This window comes from Chiloscyllium punctatum, chromosome 29 (assembly GCF_047496795.1).
Source record: "Chiloscyllium punctatum isolate Juve2018m chromosome 29, sChiPun1.3, whole genome shotgun sequence".
Taxonomy (NCBI): domain Eukaryota; kingdom Metazoa; phylum Chordata; class Chondrichthyes; order Orectolobiformes; family Hemiscylliidae; genus Chiloscyllium; species Chiloscyllium punctatum.
This window is the reverse complement of record NC_092767.1, coordinates 62,325,155-62,347,583: the sequence shown is the minus strand read 5'-3', so window position 1 is coordinate 62,347,583 and position 22,429 is coordinate 62,325,155. Positions and strand designations below refer to the sequence as shown.

General features: G+C 45.7%; 1 protein-coding gene across 3 annotated transcripts in view; it reads left to right on the top strand.

The window, feature by feature from the left end:
- Positions 1-22,429, top strand: part of LOC140454465 (uncharacterized) — a 66,468-nt gene that overhangs the window by 31,108 nt on the left and 12,931 nt on the right. For all 3 annotated transcript variants that reach the window (XM_072549226.1, XM_072549227.1, XM_072549228.1), the window contains exons 2-4: positions 11,586-11,641; positions 13,774-13,898; positions 19,078-19,234. In XM_072549226.1, coding sequence (XP_072405327.1) covers positions 13,866-13,898; positions 19,078-19,234 — 190 coding nt within the window. In that variant the 5' untranslated portion in view covers positions 11,586-11,641; positions 13,774-13,865. The remainder of the gene's footprint in view (positions 1-11,585; positions 11,642-13,773; positions 13,899-19,077; positions 19,235-22,429) is intronic.

Sequence of the window (22,429 nt, the reverse complement as noted above, 5' to 3'; positions counted from 1 at the left end):
GGTGTACATGTCTTTGTGATGGACATGCACATGTCTTTATAATGGATGTGTACTTGTCTTTATCATGGACATGTACATGTCTTTGTGATGGAAGTGTACATATCCTTGTGATGGAGGTGTGTATGTCTTTGTGTTGTGTGCATGTCCTTGTAACATTGTAGAGGTGTACATATCCTCCTTGTGGTGGTAGCGTAGACACTCCTTTGTTGAAGTCAGACAGGGCCCACTTCTGGAGTCACACCTGGAGTGTATCAGTCCATTTGATAGTGATGTAAAGTACTTGCAATGAATGTGAAGAGGGTCATGTGATGAAGGGGCATGGAGCTGTATTGTTGAGATGCACCAGGTCCTGTGACGGAGGGATGCAGCTAGAAGTCTGCGACACAGCAATCGAAGAATCAAGACCCCATAGTGAAGAAAATGAAGAACTCCTGGGCTCTGTGCTGGTCTGCAGCTCAGCCCTGGACTGTGGGCTGCTCTCAGTGCACAATCCAACACACTCAAAAAATACCAAATATTTCTGAGTGGGCAGCAGAGTTTGCTACAGTGAATTGCTGCTTTGTGTTCGAACCTTTCTGTTGAAGCGAAAGTTTTAAATAGCAAGGGATTTATAAGGAAGTAAATCTGTTCTTGTTACTCATTCGGGCACAGAATTCTCTCAGGGCAACTCAGCCACTCTGGGAATTGGTGGGGCGGATTGGAAGCTGCTGACGTTGGCATGGTGGAATGTGAGGAGTGTTTGATTCACCCTCGCTGTGCTATTGTTTATGTAGAGACTAGAGAGAATGCAACATTAGAAAATAACAAATGCAATTCTGAGGGAAAGAACTGGCTTGAGGAACCCAGAGGACAGACACTAGAGGACACTGGCTGTTATATTTTCATTTCTTGATGGAATTAGGGCATTGTTGGAAAAATCAACATTTATTGCTCAACCCCAATTGCCCTCAATCTGAGTGGGGCTTTGCTAGGACCATTTCAGACGGCAATTTAAGAGTCAAACATTTTGCCAGATCAGATAAGGAATGTGTTTCCTTCTTGCCTTTAAAACAGAGATGCGAAAACAACTTTTTCTCTCAAAGTCATAGAGTCACACAACATGGAAACAAACCTTTCGGTTCACACAGTCCATGTCAACCATGTTCCCAAATTAAACTAGTCCCACCTGTCTGCATTTGACTCATATCCCTCCATACCTTTCCTATTCATCAACTTATCCAAATATCTTTATAACTGTACCTGCATCCACCACTTTCTCTGGCAGTTCATTCCACACACGAACCAATCTCTGTGTGAAATAAATTGCCCTTCATGTCCTTTTTAAATCTTGCTCCTCTCACCTTGAAATTATGCCCCTGAGTTTTGAACTCCCCCATCCGAGGGAGAAGACCCTTGTCATTCACCTTATCTGTGCCCTTCATGATTTAATAAACCTCAATAAGGTCACCCCTTAACCTCCTACACTTCAGTGAAAAAAGTCCCAGCCTTTCCAGTCTATTGTTATAACTCATTCCCAGCAAAATCCTGATAAATATTTTCTGGACCCTCTCCAGTTTAATGATATCCTTCCTATGACAGGCTGACCAGAACTGCACACAGTATTCCGTAAGGGGCCTCACCAATGGGCGGCACGGTGGCACAGTGGTTAGCACAGCTGCCTCACAGTGCCAGAGACCCGGGTTCAATTCCCGCCTCAGGCGACTCTCTGTGTGGAGTTTGCACATTCTCCCCGTGTCTGCGTGGGTTTCCTCCGGGTGCTCCGGTTTCCTCCCACACTCCAAAGATGTGCAGGTCAGGTGAATTGGCCATGCTAAATTGCCCATAGTGTTAGGTAAGGGGTAGATGTAGGGGTATGGGTGGGTTGCGCTTCGGCGGGGCGGTGTGGACTTGTTGGGCCGAAGGGCCTGTTTCCACACTGTAAGTAATCTAATCTAATCAATGTCCTGTAAAACACCAACATGATGACCCAACTTCTATAACCAATGAACTAAGGAACTGGAAAGATGCAAAACCTGCCAGCACATCACCCCCCTCGTGTCCATCCAGGTGAAAAGAGGTTCTCCTGCCTCTCCTCCAGCCTACCTTCTGCATCAAGTGCTCCTGATGTGGTCTTCTCTATATTGAGGAGGCCAAACATAAACTCAGAACACATTTCGCTGAGCATCTCAGGCGGGCCTGGAGGGGCCAACCTGACTTCCCAGTCATTGCCCATTTTAATTCCCCTTCTCACTCCCTTTCCGACATGACCATCTTTGGCCTCCTCCATTGCCACAATGAATCAGACCGCAAATTGAAGGAACAACACCTCATTTTCCGCCTGGGCAGCCTACAGCCTGGAGGACTCAACATTGAGTTCTCCAATTTCAAATAGCCTCCCTTCCCATCACCTAACTCCCTTCCCAGCCCCTCCACCCCCTTCTATTCCTCTCATTGACCCTTCCTTCTAGCCACCAACTGGATCCATTCCTCCCATTGACCAACTAGGTCATACCGTCTACGTGCCTTCACCTATCCCCACTTCAGCACCCTTCCCTCCCACCCCCTTTATCTGCAGCTCCCTTTCCACCCATCCCCAGTCTTGAAGAAGGGTTACACCCAAAACGTTTACTTCTACACTTCCTATTGCTGCCTGGCTTGCTGTGTTCTTCCAGCTTCCAGCTCACCTACCTTGGATTCCAGCATCTGCAGTTTTTATTGTCTCTAACCTTCTTAAACACCTATCTACCTGTGACGTAAATTTCAAAGCATTATGTACCTGAACCCCTTAGTGTCTCTGTTCTACAACACTACCCAGACCCCAACCATCAATTAGATAGGCCCTGCCCTTGTTCGTTTTACTAAAATGCAATACCTCACATTTATCCAAATTAAACACCATCTGCCACCCTCAGGCCCTTGACCCAATTGATAAAGATCTCTTTGTAATCTTAAGTAACCCTCTTCACTTCTCCACCAGTTTTGGTGTCATCTGCAAACTTACTACCATGCCTTTTGTATTCTCATCCAAATCGTTTATACAAATGCCAAACAAAAGTGGATCCACCGGCAATTTCTGTGAAACTCCACTGGTCACAGGGCTCCAGTCTGAAAAACAACCTTCCACCGCTGTCCTCTCTCTACTTCCATAAAACCAACTTTGTATCCAATTGGCAAGGATTGAAAGTCTTTGGAATTCACTTCCTCAAAAGGCAGTGGGTGCAGAATCTTTAAATGTCTTTAAGACAGAAGTTGGTAGATTCTTAATTACCAAGGGGATGAAAGATTATCAGGGCTATACAGGAATGTGAAATTGAGGTTAAAATCATATGAGTCATGACCTTAGTGAATGGGATGCAAGAGTCAAAGGGCCAAATGGCCTGCTCCTGTTCTTGGTTCTTATATTCATACTCTTTATTTGATGGTTTTGAATGCGTTGGTCACATTCTGACGGAGTGTTGAGTTCCCATAGTGACTTGGCCAACCCTACAATGGAGAACAGGATCCTGTCCAGCACATTGCATTTGGAAACAATGATTGGAACCTAAACGGTGAAGCCTGAGTGAAATGTTTCTCTTTCTAATCACTGTTGTTTTCTTAGGGTAACTGGTGAGAAACTCTTCCCCCTGGCTGAAGAGGCAGTAATTGGGTTTCACAGGTTGGCAAAGGAACCAGAGGGATGGCAAGGGGAAAGTCGATCCCTCTATGAATTGTTGTGATGTGGAATGTGCTGCCTGGAAGGACAATAAATGCAGATTCAGTCATAACTTCCAAATATCGACTGATGAAATGCTTAAAGGAGAGGGAGTTATAGGAATCCTGAAGGAAAGGCTGGGGGAATGAAGGGAAAAGGATGGTTCTTTCAAAGAGCTGATATAGACACAATGGGCTCTTCCTATGCTGCACTTTATGATGAAATTCTAATTATTAAATCCTTCACTTTCTCCACACCTCAGTCTTCTTCTTTTCGAGTTCACTACCTGATGGAAGGTCTGGCCCACAGTGAAATAACCTCCGTCATGGGTAGGGCAAGGAGGCTGATCCCAAATTCACCCCCATCGGATGGCAGAATCAAACCCTGTGCGAATGCAAACCAACTATCCAGCCAACTGTCCCCTTATCTCCATGATATCCATGACCTAGGTTGGATGTGGACCAGTGGATTATTTGCCCGGTGATTTTTTAACACACACCATCTCCGCTGAAGTTGCTCAAACCTACCTGTTGCAGATACATCTCCAGAAAAATGTTGGTGTGAGTAACCATTACAGTCTTTGTGGAGACAAAGTCCCATGTTCGCACTGAAGATGCCCTCCACATAGTCCCACCACTATGCAAAATGGGAGACATTCAGAGCAGCTCAAAACTTGACATATTTGAGGAATTGTGGGCTATAAGGCACAACAGAAAATGTATTCAACCACAACCTGCAATCTCAAGAACACAGTCATGAGTGGCAATTGACAATTAAGCTCCATAAATATTCCCATTCTCAATGCCCAACACATCAGTACAAAAGACAAGTCTAAAGCATTTGCAGCAATCTCTGTTCAGAGGTGCTGAATTGACAGTCTATTTCAACCTCCTCCTGTGGTCCCCAGCATCACAGATACCAGTTCAATTCACTATACATGAGATGAACAAATGGCTGAAGATGTTAAATATTAGAAAGGCTATGGGCCCCATACAACATTCTGTCAATAGTACTGAAGAGTTGTGTTCCAGAACTTGCAGTACCCCTGGCCAAGTTGTTCCAGGACAGCTGCCATGGCTACAAGAGATGCTAAGTTCCTGGGAATTCTGCAGCGAGAATGTGATCTCCTAATTCCCCAAAGTCTGTCCATATCCTACAAGACATGCGTCAGACATATGATAGAATACGATAAGGCAAAAACAATGACTGCAGATGCTGAACACCAAATACTGGATTAGTGGTGCTGGCAGTGCACAGCAGTTCAGGCAGCATCCAACGAGCAGCGAAATCGACGTTTCGGGCAAAAGCCCTTCATCAGGAATAAGGCAGTGAGCCTGAAGCATGGAGAGATAAGCTAGAGGAGGGTGGGGGTGGGGAGAAAGTAGCATAGAGTACAATGGCTGAGTGCGAGAGGAGATGAAGGTGATAGGTCAAGGAGGAGAGGGTGGAGTGGATAGGTGGAAAAGAAGATAGGCAGGTCGGACAAGTCCGGACTAGTCAAGGAGACAGTTACTGAACTGGAAGTTTGAAACTAGGATGAGGTGGGGGAAGGGGAAATGAGGAAGCTGTTGAAGTCCACATTGATGCCCTGGGGTTGAAGTGTTCCGAGGCGGAAGATGAGGCGTTCTTCCTCCAGGCGTCTGGTGGTGAGGGAGCGGCGGTGAAGGAGGCCCAGGACCTCCATGTCCTTGGCAGAGTGGGAGGGGGAGTTGAAATGTTGGGCCACGGGGCGGTTTGGTTGATTGGTGCGGGTGTCTCGGAGATGTTCCCTAAAGGGCTCTGCTAGGAGGTGCCCAGTCTCCCCAATGTAGAGGAGACCACATCGGGAGCAACGGATACAATAAATGATATTAGTGGATGTGCAGGTGAAACTTTGATGGATGTGGAAGGCTCCTTTAGGGCCTTGGATAGAGGTGAGGGAGGAGGTGTGGGCACAGGTTTTACAGTTCCTGCGGTGGCAGGGGAAAGTGCCAGAATGGGAGGGTGGGTCATAGGGGGGTGTGGACCTGACAAGGTAGTCACGGAGGGAACGGTCTTTGTGGAAGGCGGAAAGGGGTGGGGAGGGAAATATATCCCTGGTGGTGGGGTCTTTTTGGAGGTGGCGGAAATGTCGGCGGATGATTTGGTTGATGCGAAGGTTTGTAGGGTGGAAGGTGAGCACCAGGGACGTTCTGTCCTTGTTACGGTTGGAGGGGCGGGGTCTGAGGGCGGAGGTGCGGGATGTGGACGAGATGCGTTGGAGGGCATCTTTAACCACGTGGGAAGGGAAATTGCGATCTCTAAGAAGGAGGCCATCTGGTGTGTTCTATGGTGGAACTGGTCCTCCTGGGAGCAGATACGGCGGAGGCGGAGAAATTGGGAATACGGGATGGCATTTTTGCAAGAGATAGGGTGGGAAGAGGTGTAATCCAGGTAGCTATGGGAGTCAGTGGGTTTATAAAAAATGTCAGTGTCAAGTCGGTCGTCACTAATGGAGATGGAGAGGTCCAGGAAGGGGAGCGAGGTGTCAGAGATAGTCCAGGTAAATTTAAGGTCAGGGTGGAATGTGTTGGTGAAGTTGATGAATTGCTCAACCTCCTCGCGGGAGCACGAGGTGGCGCCAATGCAGTCATCAATGTAGCGGAGGAAGAGGTGGGGAGTGGTGCCGGTGTAATTACGGAAGATCAACTGTTCTACATAGCCAACAAAGAGACAGGCATAGCTGGGGCCCATACGTGTGCCCATGGCTACGCCTTTGGTCTGGAGGAAGTGGGAGGATTCAAAGGAGAAATTGTTAAGGGTGAGGACCAGTTCGGCCAAACGAATGAGAGTGTCAGTGGAAGGGTACTGTTGGGGACGTCTGGAGAGGAAAAAACGGAGGGCTTGGAGGCCCTGGTCATGGCGAATGGAGGTGTAGAGGGATTGGATATCCATGATGAAGATAAGGCGTTGGGGGCCGGGGAAACGGAAGTCTTGGAGGAGGTGGAGGGCATGGGTGGTGTCTCGAACGTACGTGGGGAGTTCCTGGACTAGGGGGGATAGGACAGTGTCAAGGTAGGTAGAGATGAGTTCAGTGGGGCAGGAGCATGCTGAGACAATGGGTCGGCCAGGGTGGTCAGGCTTGTGGATCTTGGGAAGGAGGTAGAACCGGGCAGTGCGGGGTTCCCGGACTATGAGGTTGGAAGCTGTGGGTGGGAGATCTCCTGAGGTGATGAGGTTCTGTATGGTCTGGGAGATGATGGTTTGGTGATGGGGGGTGGGGTCATGGTCGAGGGAGCAGTAGGAAGAGGTGTCCTCGAGTTGGCTCCCATAGCTACCTGGATTACACCTCTTCCCACCCTATCTCTTGCAAAAATGCCATCCCGTATTCCCAATTTCTCCGCCTCCGCCGTATCTGCTCCCAGGAGGACCAGTTCCACCATAGAACACACCAGATGGCCTCCTTCTTAGAGATCGCAATTTCCCTTCCCACGTGGTTAAAGATGCCCTCCAACGCATCTCGTCCACATCCCGCACCTCCGCCCTCAGACCCCACCCCTCCAACCGTAACAAGGACAGAACGTCACTGGTGCTCACCTTCCACCCTACAAACCTTCGCATCAACCAAATCATCCGCCGACATTTCCGCCACCTCCAAAAAGACCCCACCACCAGGGATATATTTCCCTCCCCACCCCTTTCCGCCTTCCGCAAAGACCGTTCCCTCCGTGACTACCTTGTCAGATCCACACCCCCCTATGACCCACCCTCCCATTCTGGCACTTTCCCCTGCCACCGCAGGAACTGTAAAACCTGTGCCCACACCTCCTCCCTCACCTCTATCCAAGGCCCTAAAGGAGCCTTCCACATCCATCAAAGTTTCACCTGCACATCCACTAATATCATTTATTGTATCCGTTGCTCCCGATGTGGTCTCCTCTACATTGGGGAGACTGGGCGCCTCCTAGCAGAGCGCTTTAGGGAACATCTCCGAGACACCCGCACCAATCAACCAAACCGCCCCGTGGCCCAACATTTCAACTCCCCCTCCCACTCTGTCGAGGACATGGAGGTCCTGGGCCTCCTTCACCGCCGCTCCCTCACAACCAGACGCCTGGAGGAAGAACACCTCATCTTCCGCCTCGGAACACTTCAACCCCAGGGCATCAATGTGGACTTCAACAGCTTCCTCATTTCACCTTCCCTACTTCATCCTAGTTTCAAACTTCCAGTTCAGTAACTGTCTCCTTGACTAGTCCGGACTTGTCCGACCTGCCTATCTTCTTTTCCACCTATCCACTCCACCCTCTCCTCCTTGACCTATCACCTTCATCTCCTCTCGCACTCAGCCATTGTACTCTATGCTATTTTCTCCCCACCCCCACCCTCCTCTAGCTTATCTCTCCATGCTTCAGGCTCACTGCCTTATTCCTGATGAAGGGCTTTTGCCCGAAACGTCGATTTCGCTGCTCGTTGGATGCTGCCTGAACTGCTGTGCTCTTCCAGCACCACTAATCCAGTATATGATAGAATACTCCCATTTATCTTGATGAATGTGGTTCAAACAACATTCAAGAAATTCAGCACCATGACAAAGCTGCGATTTCATCACCAACTAATCCACCAGTTCCAACATTCAATCCCTCCACCAGTGATGCACGGTAGCAGCAGTGTGTACCATCTACAAGATGAACTCCTGTAACTCTGTAATATTCCTTCGACATCATGTTCTAAACCTGCAGCCTCTACCATCTAGAAGGACAAGGGCAGCAGATACATAGGAACACCACCACCCGCAAGTTCCCCTCTGAGCCACTCATCATCCTGACTTGGAAGTGTCTTACCATTCTTTCAATGTTGCTGGGAAAATTCTGGAGCTCCCTCCCTAACAACACTGTAAATTCCAAGGTAAAAACAATGACTGCAGATGCTGGAAACCAGATTCTGGATTAGTGGTGCTGGAAGAGCACAGCAGTTCAGGCAGCATCCAAGGAGCAGTAAAATCAACGTTTCGGGCAAAAGCCCTTCATCAGGAATACGTGTAAATTCCAAGTACTGTTTAAAATTACTCATGGTTCTGACTAAATAAAGAATGGCAACCTCATCTTGTGACCACATTAATACAGAGAAGTAAAACAGTTTGCCATCAGGGCTGTGATTGCAATGGAACACATGGACCTGGTGAATGAAGATGGATTGTCACAGCCTGGTTGGTATTTCATCCCAAGAACTGTTTTGGCCAAATATCAAAAATAATTTTTGTTTTGACTACAAGTATGTTAAGGATGCACTTTGATGAACCAGCAATAGAAGTAATGAGAAAGACTCCCAGTGGAGTGTTGGGTGGAGTAAGGAATTGGGTTTTGACAATGTGGAAATCTTTCCTTTCTCAACAGACAGGAACTGGTCCTGTACAGGTATGATAATTACTCTTCCCAAGACAGCAAGAAACGACAGAGAGTTGTGAACACAGCCCAGTCTATCACACAAACTAAGTTTCCATCCATTGATTCCATCTATACTTTCCGCTACCTCAGGAAAGCAACCTACATAATCAAAGACCCCTTCCATCCCGGTTATCCTCTCTTCCACCCTCTTCCATCAGGCTGAAGATATCAAAGTTTGAAAACATGTACAAACAGACTCAAGAACAGCTTCTTCCCTGCTGTTATCAGACTTTTAAATGGATGTCTCAAATGTTAATGATGATCTCTTTCTCTGCACCTTCTCTGTGGCTGTAACACTATATTCTGCATTCTGTTCTGCTACCTGATGCACTTTGTATATACGATCTGACTAGCGCACACACAGCTTTTCACTGTATCTCGGTACATGTGACAACAATAAATCCAATCAAATCCAAGCCTGTGATATCATGGATTCAGCAGTATTTGTAAATAAAGTCGTACCCAGTCTTCAGTCAGATTGTGACAAAGCCAATGATAAGAAGCCAAAGATGTCTGAATATTTGGTACCAGATTCGTGTGTCCTTGTTTCCACTGCAAGTTATACCAATGGCAGGCTGTAATGTCAGCATGCTAGGCTGGATATTGCACCATTTGCTAGGCTGGATATTGTGCCATTTTATATCTGACTGTCCAATCTCAATGGGATCTCAGACTTCATAAATAGATGGAGCAAATACAAAAACAGAGGAGTTGCAACTTCACCAAGTTCTGACTGAGTTACAACTGGAGTATTGCATCCAGCTCTGGTTGCCTCATCTTTGAGAAGGTGCAGAGAGCTTCTCGAAATGACTCCAGGAATTAGGGAATTTAGGTTTGATGATGGTTTACAGGATTATGACAGGATTAAATAAGGTAGACAAACGAAAGATGTTGCTGGTCCAAGGATTTGGGGGCACAAATATTAGATTTCGAAAAAGAGTTGTGGAGTGTGTGAGATGTTTTGCACAGTAGATGGTAATAACCTGGAACTCCCAGCCTACCAAGGTGCTGTGAGTGGAGACTGTTATCAATTTCAAAAGACAGGCAGAATAAGGAAAGTCAGGGCCAAGGGGAAAGACAGGGCTATGGGATGAAGGCCGGAAATGGCACTGTCTGGATTGTTCTACTGAGGGCCATCAGATACTTGACAAAGCAAATAGCCTCATTCTGAGCTGTCATGATTCTGCAGTGTATGACTGCAGTCATGTGGGAATGACCTAAGAATCTGATTGTGTCCTTAACTCTCCTGTTTGCTCCCTATAACTCTTAACTCCCTTATCAACTAAAATTTTCTCTATTCAGCTTTGAATAAATTCAATAATCAAGCCTCCACTGCTTTCAGGGCAAGAATTCCACAGGTGAACAACCCTCTAAAGAGAAATAAAATTCTCCTCATCTCTGGTTCAAAAGAGAGACCTTTTATTCTTAACTTGTGACACTGAGTTCCAGTCTCCCCAGCAACGGGAAACATCCTCCCAGTTCTAACACCCTTCAGGATCTGTGATGTTTAATTAAGACCACCTCATTCTTCGTAACCCCGCTGATTAGCAGGTCACAGACCCAGCATATTCATTAGCTACCCACCAACAGCCAAGCCACTTCTACCACCACGAATACTTCTTACATCCCCTGGCTGCAGAGTTTCTCTCTCAAAACCATTTGACCGTACACCAGCCTCCCCACCCTTTGCTGATTCCAATCAACAGGTGCCCTGCTACACTATCGGCCAGTGTAACAATACTGTAACTAAATGGACCCTATATATTAATACTCTGACCATATGCTTCCTGTACATTGCTACTCTGGCCATATGGACCCTTTGTAATGATGCTCTGATTATATACGTAATGATGCACTGACCATATGGATCCTGTATGTTGAAGTTCTGACCGTGCAATCTCAGTTCTCACTGTCTCTCTATACCCCTTGATCCTTTAGCCACAGGGCCACATGCAGCTCCCTCTTGAATCTATCTAATGAACTGGCCCCAACAGCTTCCTGTGGGAGAGAATTCCACAGGTTCACAACTCTCTGAGTGAAGAAATTCTTCCTCACCTCAGTCCTGAGTGGCTTACCCCTTATTCTTAGACACTGACCTCTTGTTGAGGACTTCCCCATCACTGGGACCATTCTTCCCACATCTAGCCTGTTCAGTCCCATCAGGATTTTCTAAGTTTCTATGAGATCCCCCCTCATTCTTCTAAATTCCATTGAATACAAGTTCAGTCATAGAGTCAGTCAACTCATACTCCTGGGATTCAGTCTGGTGAACTTTGCTGGACTCTTCAATAGCAAGAATGCCCTTCCTCAGACTAGGAGACTAAAACTGCACACAGTACTCAAGGTGTGGCCTCACCAAGGCCCTGTCATGGGATGTGGGCATCATTGGCTGGCTCAGCTTGTATTGCCCATCCCTAATTGGTACTGTGACCTTATGAGGCCTGAGAATTGGTTTAAATCATTTCAACTGGTTTTATTTGTTTTAAATGTGATTGTTGTTTTAATTACAGATCTCCTGTGAATATCAGAGGATGGTCAATCTTCCACCATTTCTAGAACATTCTGTGTGAGTATGGGTTAAATCAATATCAGTGCATCTTTTCACAATAAATATTCCTCACCATTTCTTCGCTGTCTCTAGTTCTATTTTGACATTTGGATAAGTACATGAGTAGGAAAGGTTTGGAGGGATGTGGGCCAAATGCAGGTAAGTGCAACTACTTTAGTTTGGGAACAGTCTCCCACTTCTCATGAGGGTGCACATTGACATATACACACACACGCTTGTGGTGAGAATTGAAGTCATGTCCCTGGATTATTAGCACTATCCTTTAACAGCCCTGGGCCTATGCTTATTGGGAACTGGAGAAAAAGTTTGCATCTTCAGCCTTCAAGCCCTGCTTTCGGCTGAATGCTGACTCAGAATATGTGTCTCTGGTACTAGCATGAGTACTGGCACTCCAAGTTGAGATGGGCAGCCTTTGATAGACTGGAATTTCATGAGATTAATGGCCTAAGTTTTACAACAAAAGAAGGGGTCATTTGATCCATCACGCCTGTCTTCCTTTTGATTTCATTCCTATGTCCTTTCCGCACAAACCCTTTGAAAATAGCACAATAAGAAACTAATGAAATATGTTGATACTACCCTACTGTAGAATATTGACATAATTAAGTATGATTTAGAAGCAGGAGTTTGCCACTCAGCCCCTTGAACTTCAGAGTTCTGCAGTCTATGACCCTTTTTTTTATTCTTGCTACCAAAATGGACAATTTTACATTTTGCCAAACTACAATCTACTTGCTTAATCCTTGTCAACTCACTTCACCTGTTTGTATTCCATCATTAAAGGTCTGGAAGGCCACTTGTGAAATAAACTGCTATTTTTATGGTCAGTGAGGTTTGTTAGTTATGTGAGTTGAATTCCAAGCAAAGAAATATTCAGAGAGTGCGTCAGGAAATCCCACTCAAATTTTTTGGTGATTTGCAAAAATAGGACAGGAACTTATAATTAAGACTTGCCTCTTGTGTGCCTCAGCAGTGCCTTTCTGGGCTATTTACTCCATTACCCCAACTCTCATCTTTCACCTCAATCCCACTTGCAATATCACTCAAATACACTAAACTACCTCTTTCTCACATGCCTCAACCCCATTTACCCAACTGCTCCTGAAAATTAAAAGCCCAAATTTCTCTTCACCCCAACAAAGTAAGAACTGACCCTAACATTTCTGCCCTTGGCTTGCTGCAGAGATCCAGCAAAGCTCAACACAAGCTGGTGAAATAGCACCTTACCTTCCACTTAGGCACTGCACAGCCTTTAGGACTTTATGTTACATTCAACAACTTCAGAACATCTAAATTATCTTCCATTTTGATCACTTTCAGCCCTCCACCCTCCTCATCATTTGCTTGAGTAGGTTTGCTCTTAACAAAGATAACTATTCACAGCTATTTTTCATCACGATCACTCCTTTATTACCATTAGTACTCCATTTGCCTTTTGCTCTGGGCACCGTCAGCATCTATTCCACCCTCTGCTCCTCCCCCTTTGTCAACTGGTCATTTTCCAACCCCTTTCATTTTTAGATAGAGTCATACCAGACTCAAAATGTTAGCTTGGTTTCTCTCTCCACAGACATTACCTAATGCTGCTTATTTTCACTTTCTGTTTTTATTTGGTATCCTTTTCTCCCATATTCCTCAACATCATCAAGCCAGCTCCCAGTGTGTATCTGAAGCCCTCAATCCCACCATCATTCCATATTCCATAGCTATACCTACCCATCTACCTATTCATCATAATGCATAACATAAAAACTAAGCCTTACTTGGATAATCTCAGGAAGCATTACCTCAGGCAATACAATCTAGAACTTTCTACCTGTAAAAGATTTTGAGGTTGGAGAGAGATTGGGGTAGAGGTTGGGTCAGGATCAATTGAAAATGTCAAAGCTTTAAGAGATGTTTTTCAGGTGAGAATAGAGAGAAATATGAAACCAAGGCAAGTGAACAGATTTAAAGTACAAATCAGCTAAATGAATGATAGAGCCAGCTTGAGTTCTGAATGGTCACCTCCTGTTGCTGTTTCCTCGTCTCCACCCACTCACCATTAATTTTTAGTCATGGTTGAGAAAGAGTGTTTGTTAGTTTGTCTGTGACTGGAGAATGAGTTCTGGAGATTTTCTGCTTTTCAGATTCAAAAGGAGGCACTTCATGAGGAGGTAACGCCATTTCTATGAATTAAAGAGGGATAATCATAGCAACCTCACCTCAGCCTAAAGCATACATGGAGCCTGTGGTCCAGGGCAGAGTAACCAAGGTAACGTAGACTGCACAATCTGTCCAATCCCATCTTTCTTCTATCAGACTCCTGGTGCTAGTTGAATGTCGCTGCTATCCTGGGTGCCAGCTATCAGACTATTTCTGTTACCCTGATGACTGGGCACACCCACTCAGACTTGGGGTGAGAAGATTCTACGCTTTTGCCTTTTTTTTTAGCAGTGTCAGTGCCTTAAGAAAATAAGTTGAATTGGAAGAGAAATCTGTTATTGGGTTTCAGCAACCTCACTTAACCACTGCAAAACTCACACCCAGCATCTCCTCACTCTAAATATCTCCCTATCCCAGAAACTGCATTTCCAATGGCTAATCCACTTAGCCTGTACATCCCTGAACACTATTTCCCATGGCCAGTCCACTTAACCTGCACATTTTTGGATAGTAGAAGGAAACTGGAGCACCTGGAGGAAAGCCTCGCAGACACAGGGAGACTGTGCAAACTCCACACAGATAGTTGCCTGAGAGTGGAATCAAACCTGGGTCCCTGGGCCTGTAAGGTAGTAGTGCTAACCATTGAGTCACCATGCCACGTTAATCTGATTAATTCTTTTTATAATCTTTTTCTTGAGAATTGCACAGCGGGAGTTGCTCTCAGATGGAGGAACACAGTGAGATGAATGTCCTCCCATAGTGCTGTTAGGTTTTGACGCAGTACCTTCACGTGTGGTTGGTGTGTTTCACCTGAAGCTTGATGGTGTTTCCTTGGCACCTATCCACCCACCCTTATTATAATGGCCTCGTGTGTATGCCACAACTCAGTTTCCTTTTGTTTTTAAATGTTTCCAGACTCATTCACTTAGCGTTAACCATAGCCCCCATCCCTCTATGGGGGAGATATAGTATAGTGGTAATATCACTGGATTGCCAATCCAGGGCCTAGGCTAATGCTTCATGGACACAGGTCCAAATCCCATCGGGGCACCTGGTGTGACTTAAATTCAGCCAGTAAACCTGGAATTGGAAGCCAGTGACTGTGCAACTATCATTCATTGACATGTCTCTGCCAACTACATCTGCAGGAAGTGCACCCAACTTCAGCTCCTCGAAAACCGAGTTAGGGAACTGGAGTGGAGCTGGATGAACTACAGATCATCTGGGAGGCTGAGGGGGAAATTGAGAGGACGTACAGGGAGGTGGTCACTCCCCAGACACAGGATAAGGACAGCTGGGTTACAGTCAGGGGGAGAAAAGGGAACCGACAGTCAGAGCAGGGATCCCCTGTGGTCATTCCCCTCAGCAATAAGTGTACTGTTTTGGATATTGCTGGTGGGGAGAGCCTACCAGGGGAAAGTCATAGTTGTCAGGTCTCTGGCACTGTGGCTCAGAGGGAAAGGGGGAGAATAGAAAAGCGCTAATGGTACGGGGACTCAATAGTTAGCTGGATAGATAGGAGATTTTGTGGTCAGGAACAGAACTCCCTGCCTCCCTGGTGCCAGGGTCCGGGATGTTGCCGATCGGGTTTACAGGATTCTGAAGGGGGAGGGTGAGCAGCCAGAAATCGTTATACATATTGGCACCAATGATATAGCCAGGAAAGGGATTGAGGATCTGAAAAGTGACGAAGCTGAAGTGCAGGATGAGTAGTTATCTCAGGTTTGCTGCCAGTGCCATGAGATAATGAGGTGAGGAACAGTCAGCGAATGCAGCTTAACAAGTGGCTGCGAGGCTGGTGCAGGAGAGAGGGCTTCAGATACCTAGACCATTGGATACCTTCTGGGGAAGATGGGACCTGTACATGAAGGACGGGTTGTACCAGAACTTGGAGGGGCACAAATGTCCTGAGTGGGAGATTTGCTTGTGTGATTCGAGAGGGTTTAAACTAATTTGGCAGGGGGGTAGGAATCAGAGCCACATAGCTGAAAGGGGGACAGTTGCAGATGGGGCAGTGACAGGATGTAGTGAATCTATCGGGAAGGTTTCTCACACAGTGAAGCAAAGGTATTGGTTGAAGTGTGCCTGCTTTAATGCAAGGAGTGCCAGAAATAAGAGTGACGAACTTAGAGCATGGATCTGTACTTGGGGCTACGATGTTGTGGCCATATCGGAAACGTGGGTTTCACAGGGGCAGGAATGGTTGCTAGATGTCCCTGGGTTTAGAACGTTTAAAAAGAACAGGGAGGGTGGAAAAAGAGGAGGGGGTATAGCATTGCTAATCAGAGAGTGCATCACAGCTACAGAAATGAAGGTTATTGAGTAAGATATGTCTACTGAGTCAGTAAGGGTGAAAGTTAGGATCAGCAAGGGAACAGCCACTGCATTGGTGGTTTTCTACAGACCACCTAATAGCAGTAGAGAGATTGAAGAACTCATAGGCAGGCAGATTCTGGAAAAATGCAGATGTAGCAGGGTTGTTGTTATGGGTGACTTCAACTTTCCCCAATATTGACTGGAACCTCCTAAGTGCAGATGGTTTGGATGGAGCTGTTTTTGTCAGTTGTGTTCAGGAGGGTTTCCTTACTCCGTATATAGACAGACCGACGAGGGGAGAGGCCATTTTGAATTTGGTGCTCAGCAATGAACCAGAACAGATGTCAGATCTCATGGTGGGAGAACACTTTGGTGACAGTGATCACAACTGCCTCACATTTACCATAGCTTTGGAGAGGGAAAGGAGCAGTTACCAAGGGAAGATATTTAATTGGGGAAAAGGAAATTATGACACTATCAAACAGGAGTTGGGAAGTACAGACTGGGACCAATTGTTCCACAGAAAGGGCATAGCAGACATGTGGAGACTATTTAAGGAGCAGTTGTTGCGAGTGATGCACCAATTTGTTCCTCTGAGACAGGTAAGAAGGGGTAAGATTAAGGAACCTTGGATGACGAGAACAGAGGAGCTTCTTGTCAAAAGGCAGAAGGCAACTTACGTAAGGTGTAGGAAGCAAGGATCTAGCACAGCTTTAGAGGATTACTGGCTTGCTAGAAAGGAGCTCAGAAATGGACTGAGGAGAGCCAGGAGGAGGCATGAAAAAGGCTTGTTAAGAAGGATTAGGGAGAACCCAAAGGCATTTTACTCATACGTGAGGAATAATAGAATGGTCAGGGAGAAGGTAGGGCCGATCAGGGATAACAGAGGGAACTTGTGCTTGGAGTCTGAGCAGATTGGGTAAACCCTAAATGAGTTATTTGCTTCTGTTTTCATTAAGGAAAGGGACCTTGTTGTGAATGAAAACTTTGAGGAGTTGGGATATAGGCTTGACCAGATCAAGATTGATGAAGTTGATGTGCTGGAAATTTTGGAAAACATTAAGATTGATAAGTCCCCAGGGCCAGACCAGATTGATCCTCGGCTGCTCCGGGAAGCAAGAAAGGAGGTTGCTAAGCTGCTGGCGAGGATCTTTGCCTCGTCACTCTCCAAGGAGTCATACCGGAGGACTGGAAGGAGGTGAATGTTGTTCCTCTTTTCAAGAAGGGTAATAGGGAAATCCCTGGCAAGTACAGACCAATGAGTCTTACGTCTGTCGTCAGCAAAGCTTTGGAAAGAATTCTGACTATTTGGCAAAGCATAGTGTGATCAAAGGCAGTCAGCATGGCTTTGTGAGGGGCAGGTCATGCCTCACAAATCTTATTGAGTTCTTTGAGAAGGTGACAAGACAGGTTGACAAAGGTTGAGCAGTGGATGTGGTGTATGTGGACTTCAGCAAGGCATTTGATAAGGTTCCCCATGGTAGACTCATTCATAAAGTCAGGAAGTATGGGATACAGGGAGATTTGGCTATCTGGATTCAAAATTGGTTGGCTGACAGAAGACAGAGAGTAGTTGTAGATGGAAAGTATTCTGCCTGGAGGTCAGTGTTGAGTGGAGTCCCGCAGGGCTCTGTTCTTGGGCCTCTGCTCTTTGTAGTTTTTATAAATGACTTGGATGAGGAGGTTGAGGGGTGGGTTTGTAAATTTGCAGATGACACAAAAGTTGGAGGTGTCGTTGATAGTATCGAGGGCTATTGCAGGCTGCAGCGCGACATAGACAGAATGTAGAGCTGAGCTGAGAAATGGCAGATGGAGTTCAACCTGGATAAATGCGAAGTGATGCATTTTGGAAGGTCGAACTCAAATACTGAATATAAGATTAAAGACAGGATTCTTGTCAGTTTGGAGGAACAGAGGGATCTAGGCGTTCAAGTACATAGATCCCTCAAAGTTGCTACCCAAGTGGATAGGGTTGTTAAGAAAGCATGTGGTGTTTTGGCTTTCATAACAGAGGGATCGAGTTTAAGAGCCATGAGGTTTTGCTACAGCTCTACAAGTCCCTGGTGTGACCACACTTGGAATATTGTGTCCAGTTCTGGTTGCCCTACTATAGGAAAGATACAGAGGCTTTGGAGAAGGTGCAAAGAAGGTTTACCAGGATGCTGCCTGGACTGGAGGGCTTGCCTTATGAAGAAAGGTTGAATAAGCTTGGACTTTTCTCTCTGGAGAGAAGGAGGAAGACAGGAGACCTGATCGAGGTGTACCAAATAATGAGTGGAATATATAGAGTCAATAGCCAGAGACTTTTCCTCAGGGCAGGATTGACTGGTACGAGGAGTCATAGTTTGGAGATATTAGGAGGATAGTGTAAAGGAGACGTCAGAGGTAGACTCTCTACGCAGAGAGTTGTGAATGCATGGAATGCATTGCCAGCAGTGGTGGTGAAAGCAGAGTCATTAGAGACATTTAAGCGACTGCTGGACCAACGCATGGATAGCAGTGAGATGAGGGGTGCATAGGTTAAGTTATTGTATTTTACATTAGGATTAAACCTCGGAACAACATCGTGGGCCAAAGGGCATGTACTGTGCTGTACTTTCCTATGTTCTATGTTCTAAAACCCCAACAGGTTCACTAATATCCTTTAGCAAAGGAAATCTGCTGTCCTTACCTGGTCTGAACTCCATGTGACTCCACACCCATAGTAATGCAATTGACTCTTAATTGCCCTCTGAAATGGCCTCACAAGACACTCAGTTCAAGGGCAGTTAAGGATAGGTAACAAATCCTGACATTCCCATATCCTGTGAGCCTCTTTAGTTGTTGAAGCATTTTCAGGGATTTAGTTTGTTTTCTGAGAGTAAGACAGTGTTTGCCAGTCCAGTGGTTCATCTAATTGTGTCCACCCAGCAATGTGGTGTGGGCTTTAGTGCATACCTATGGCTAACCCATGCCCCCCTTGATCTTACCAGGAACTGAAGATGTCCGAGATGGTGGAATTAATTGTGGAGACTGCGGCTGAAGCTGGAGCAACAGGATTTAGTGTGTCTGGTGGAGGCAAAGAAGGAATCTTTGTCAAGGAGGTGCTGAAGGACTCGAGGGCTGCGAGAGCACTCAATCTGAAGGAGGGTAAGCTGCATTTCATGCCAGGGCAATGAAGGCTCAGAAGTTGAACCTGTACAGAAGGTAATGGAGTTTCCGGTTATAAATGCATGAATTAGGAACAGGAAGAGGTCATTCAGCCCCAAAAGTCTGTTCCACCATTCAATAAGATTGTTGGGGGGGGGGGGGTTGCTTCCATTTGGCCACTAACTCCGATGACCTTTGACTCCACTCCCACCCCATCCCCATTTGTCAAGATTCAATCTACTTCTGCCTTAAAAGTATTCAATGATCTACACCCCCTCTGTCTGAGGAGTGCTACACAGACTCGACCCTCTGAGAGAAAATATGTCTGTCTTAAATGAGAGACCCCATATTTTTAAACTATGTTCGCCAACTCCCCGCCCCCCCACCAAGTCTGTCTCCAAAGACGACATATCCTGTCAGCTCCCCATTTGCCACCCTCGCTGCCTGGATCACAGCTGCTTGATGCTTCCTTCCAGCCCTCACTCAGGCAGAGATCCAGCCTCCTAACAACAGCCAGACCTTTCAGCCTGAGAATTGACCTCATGGTGGGAAATGGCCTGCAATGATCTGGGTAAGGGCAGGCCTTGCCTGCCCCATGTAGAATTGCAGACAAGTTTGGGAGCATGTAACAGTACATTGCGAGGGTGCCCACATTACAGTGACCTCATCACAGAATATTCCATGCTTTTTGTTTGAACATAACTTTCAGGGACTGGATGTCTGAGCAATGACAGATCAATGCCAAGACGGAAAACACTGTCAATGATTACCAATGAAAGGCAAACACTTTCAACAATGAGATATTGATTGGAACTGCCAGCTTCACCCTCCAGGCATCACAGTAAAAACCTGCTCCAATGGTCTCATGTCCCTCATGAATGTTGGTTTTTGACCTTATGAAAGATGGTCATTTGGCTATAATTTTTCTCGGCCTGTTGGAGTGCGTGGTTTGACGGTCTTTACAGGTGAATTCTCCCGCACCGCTGTATGTTTCCAGGAGGTGATGGGGACCCCCCACTGTCAAGGTGGCATATGGACAGCAGCTTGATTTTCACACACAGTCCACGCGTGGTTCACTGAAAACAAAAAGGGCACACTTTCTTTCACAGGCAAAGGTGACAGAATATTAATGTCATTGGGTGACTAATGAGAAGCCAATTTCGACCTTCTGTTCACTGCACCTCTCTCTCACCTTCTGAGCCTTTTGGCTTTCTGAATCTTTAACTCTCTGCACTTGTTACAAAAATTGTACCCATTATTGACTGTCCCCTTTATACACTGCTCCCTTACCCACTGTCCCCTTTACACACTGATTCCTTTAATCACTGTGCACTTTACGTACTGTTCCCTTTAACCACCGTCTCCCTTTACACACTGCTACCTTTAATCACTATGTGCTTTACCCACTGTCCCCTTTACCCACTGTCCCCTTTACCCACTGTCCCACTTAGCCAGTTTCTATTTATTCATTAAACCCTCTACCAAGTGTCCCATGAGTCATAGAAGCAGAAGTTCTGCTTTTTAACTTAGCCCCTAGCTGCTTACATTCCCTCAGCAGAACTTCTTTTCTCTTTCTACCAATATTGTTGGTAACAATGTGAGGCACGTCAATTGGATATTCCCCCTCCCAATCCAAGTTTCTTTGCAGCCCAGATGAGAAATCCTGACCCCAGGCACAACACATCCTTTAGGACGCTTGATCCTGGCTTCAGAGAACTGTGTCTATTCCCATGACTATACTTTCTCCTGTTAAAACTGCATTTCTCCTACTAGTGTTTTCTTCTCATTTTTTTTAATTCCACCCATTCTGAACCTTCCAATTCAAAATCATTTCCTGTTATCGTACTTGTTCCTTCCCGTACCAACAATGCCCCCCCTCCCACCACCCTTCCTGCCTGTCCTTTCAAAAAGTCACATACCCCTGAAAATTAAGTTCCCAGATTTGATCTACTTGTAACTATGTCTCTGTATTAACTATAAAATCATGTAATGTCTTTTGGTCCAATTAATTAGTTTATTTTCTTCCAGTGCCTCACACGTTCAAGTAAAGTGACATTATTTTTATCTTTTTACCATTATTTCCCCTTTTGATTCTACTTACTGCTGTTTTTCTATGTTTATACATTCTGCCCCTTCTTGTTCCACTCTGGGTATCGTTATCCAAATAGCTGCTGTATAAAGCTGCCATCTCATCTTGTTTTGCAAGTCTACTTTTCCCCTCTCTCAAACCATCTCCCCTCTAAGTAGTTATTCAATTCACCAAGACACTGGTCCCAGCATGGTTCAAGTGATACCCATCCCACAGAATAGCTCACTTCTACTGCCAGTGCCCTATGAACTGAAAGCCATTCCAACACACCAATTTTTGAGCCACATATTTAACTCCTTGACTTTACTTAACCTATGCCAGCGTATTGTTAGGCTAAAAGTACCTAACAGGTTCTTCAAGATCTGATCATAATGATACAATAAGACATACAATAAGCAAATGTATCAGCTTAATCTACCTTATATATACAATTAATGAGTGAATCTATTAACTTAAACTACTTTATACACACAATGAGTCTCACTGCCTTTGGGAACTTTGGACAGTTGGCATTTACAGCTCTATCTCAGATCTCATGGCACTGGATTCAGGAAACTCGATCTGATGGGAAACTCCCTGATATTAATACTGTTCTCAATCTAAGGTTGTGTGCTGAATCCCCATTTCGTAAGACCTTCAGTACTTTACCATTCCTCAAGAATAGGACAGGAAAACAAGTCTAGGTGGCCTCATGTAGACTGCACAAGTGAATGGTTCCTACTGGCCCTCAAGGGAAGGCAGTTGCCACTGCACCCCCCCCTCCCCGGTCAAACCAAACTGGTTTTGCATCAGGCCCATCTTCACTTTTCCATTTTCCTTCAATTGTTCATTGTCATGTCCAATTAACCTGTAATAGTTTGGTTTGAAGATATCATTATTAAGCCCAACATAGCAGCCAGTTTACCTGTGACTTAGGTAATAATCCAGAGATCAGTACCTTGGAAGTTTTGCTTTCTAATTTAACTCCTAGTTGTTCAAAGACTTTCAGCAAAACCTCCTCCTAGTCCTATCAAATGTTGTTGGTATCAACATGGACAATGACTGCTGGATGCCTGTTCTCCCAGAGCTCTTCAATACACCCACTGCTCTGCGAGATGTTCTTAACC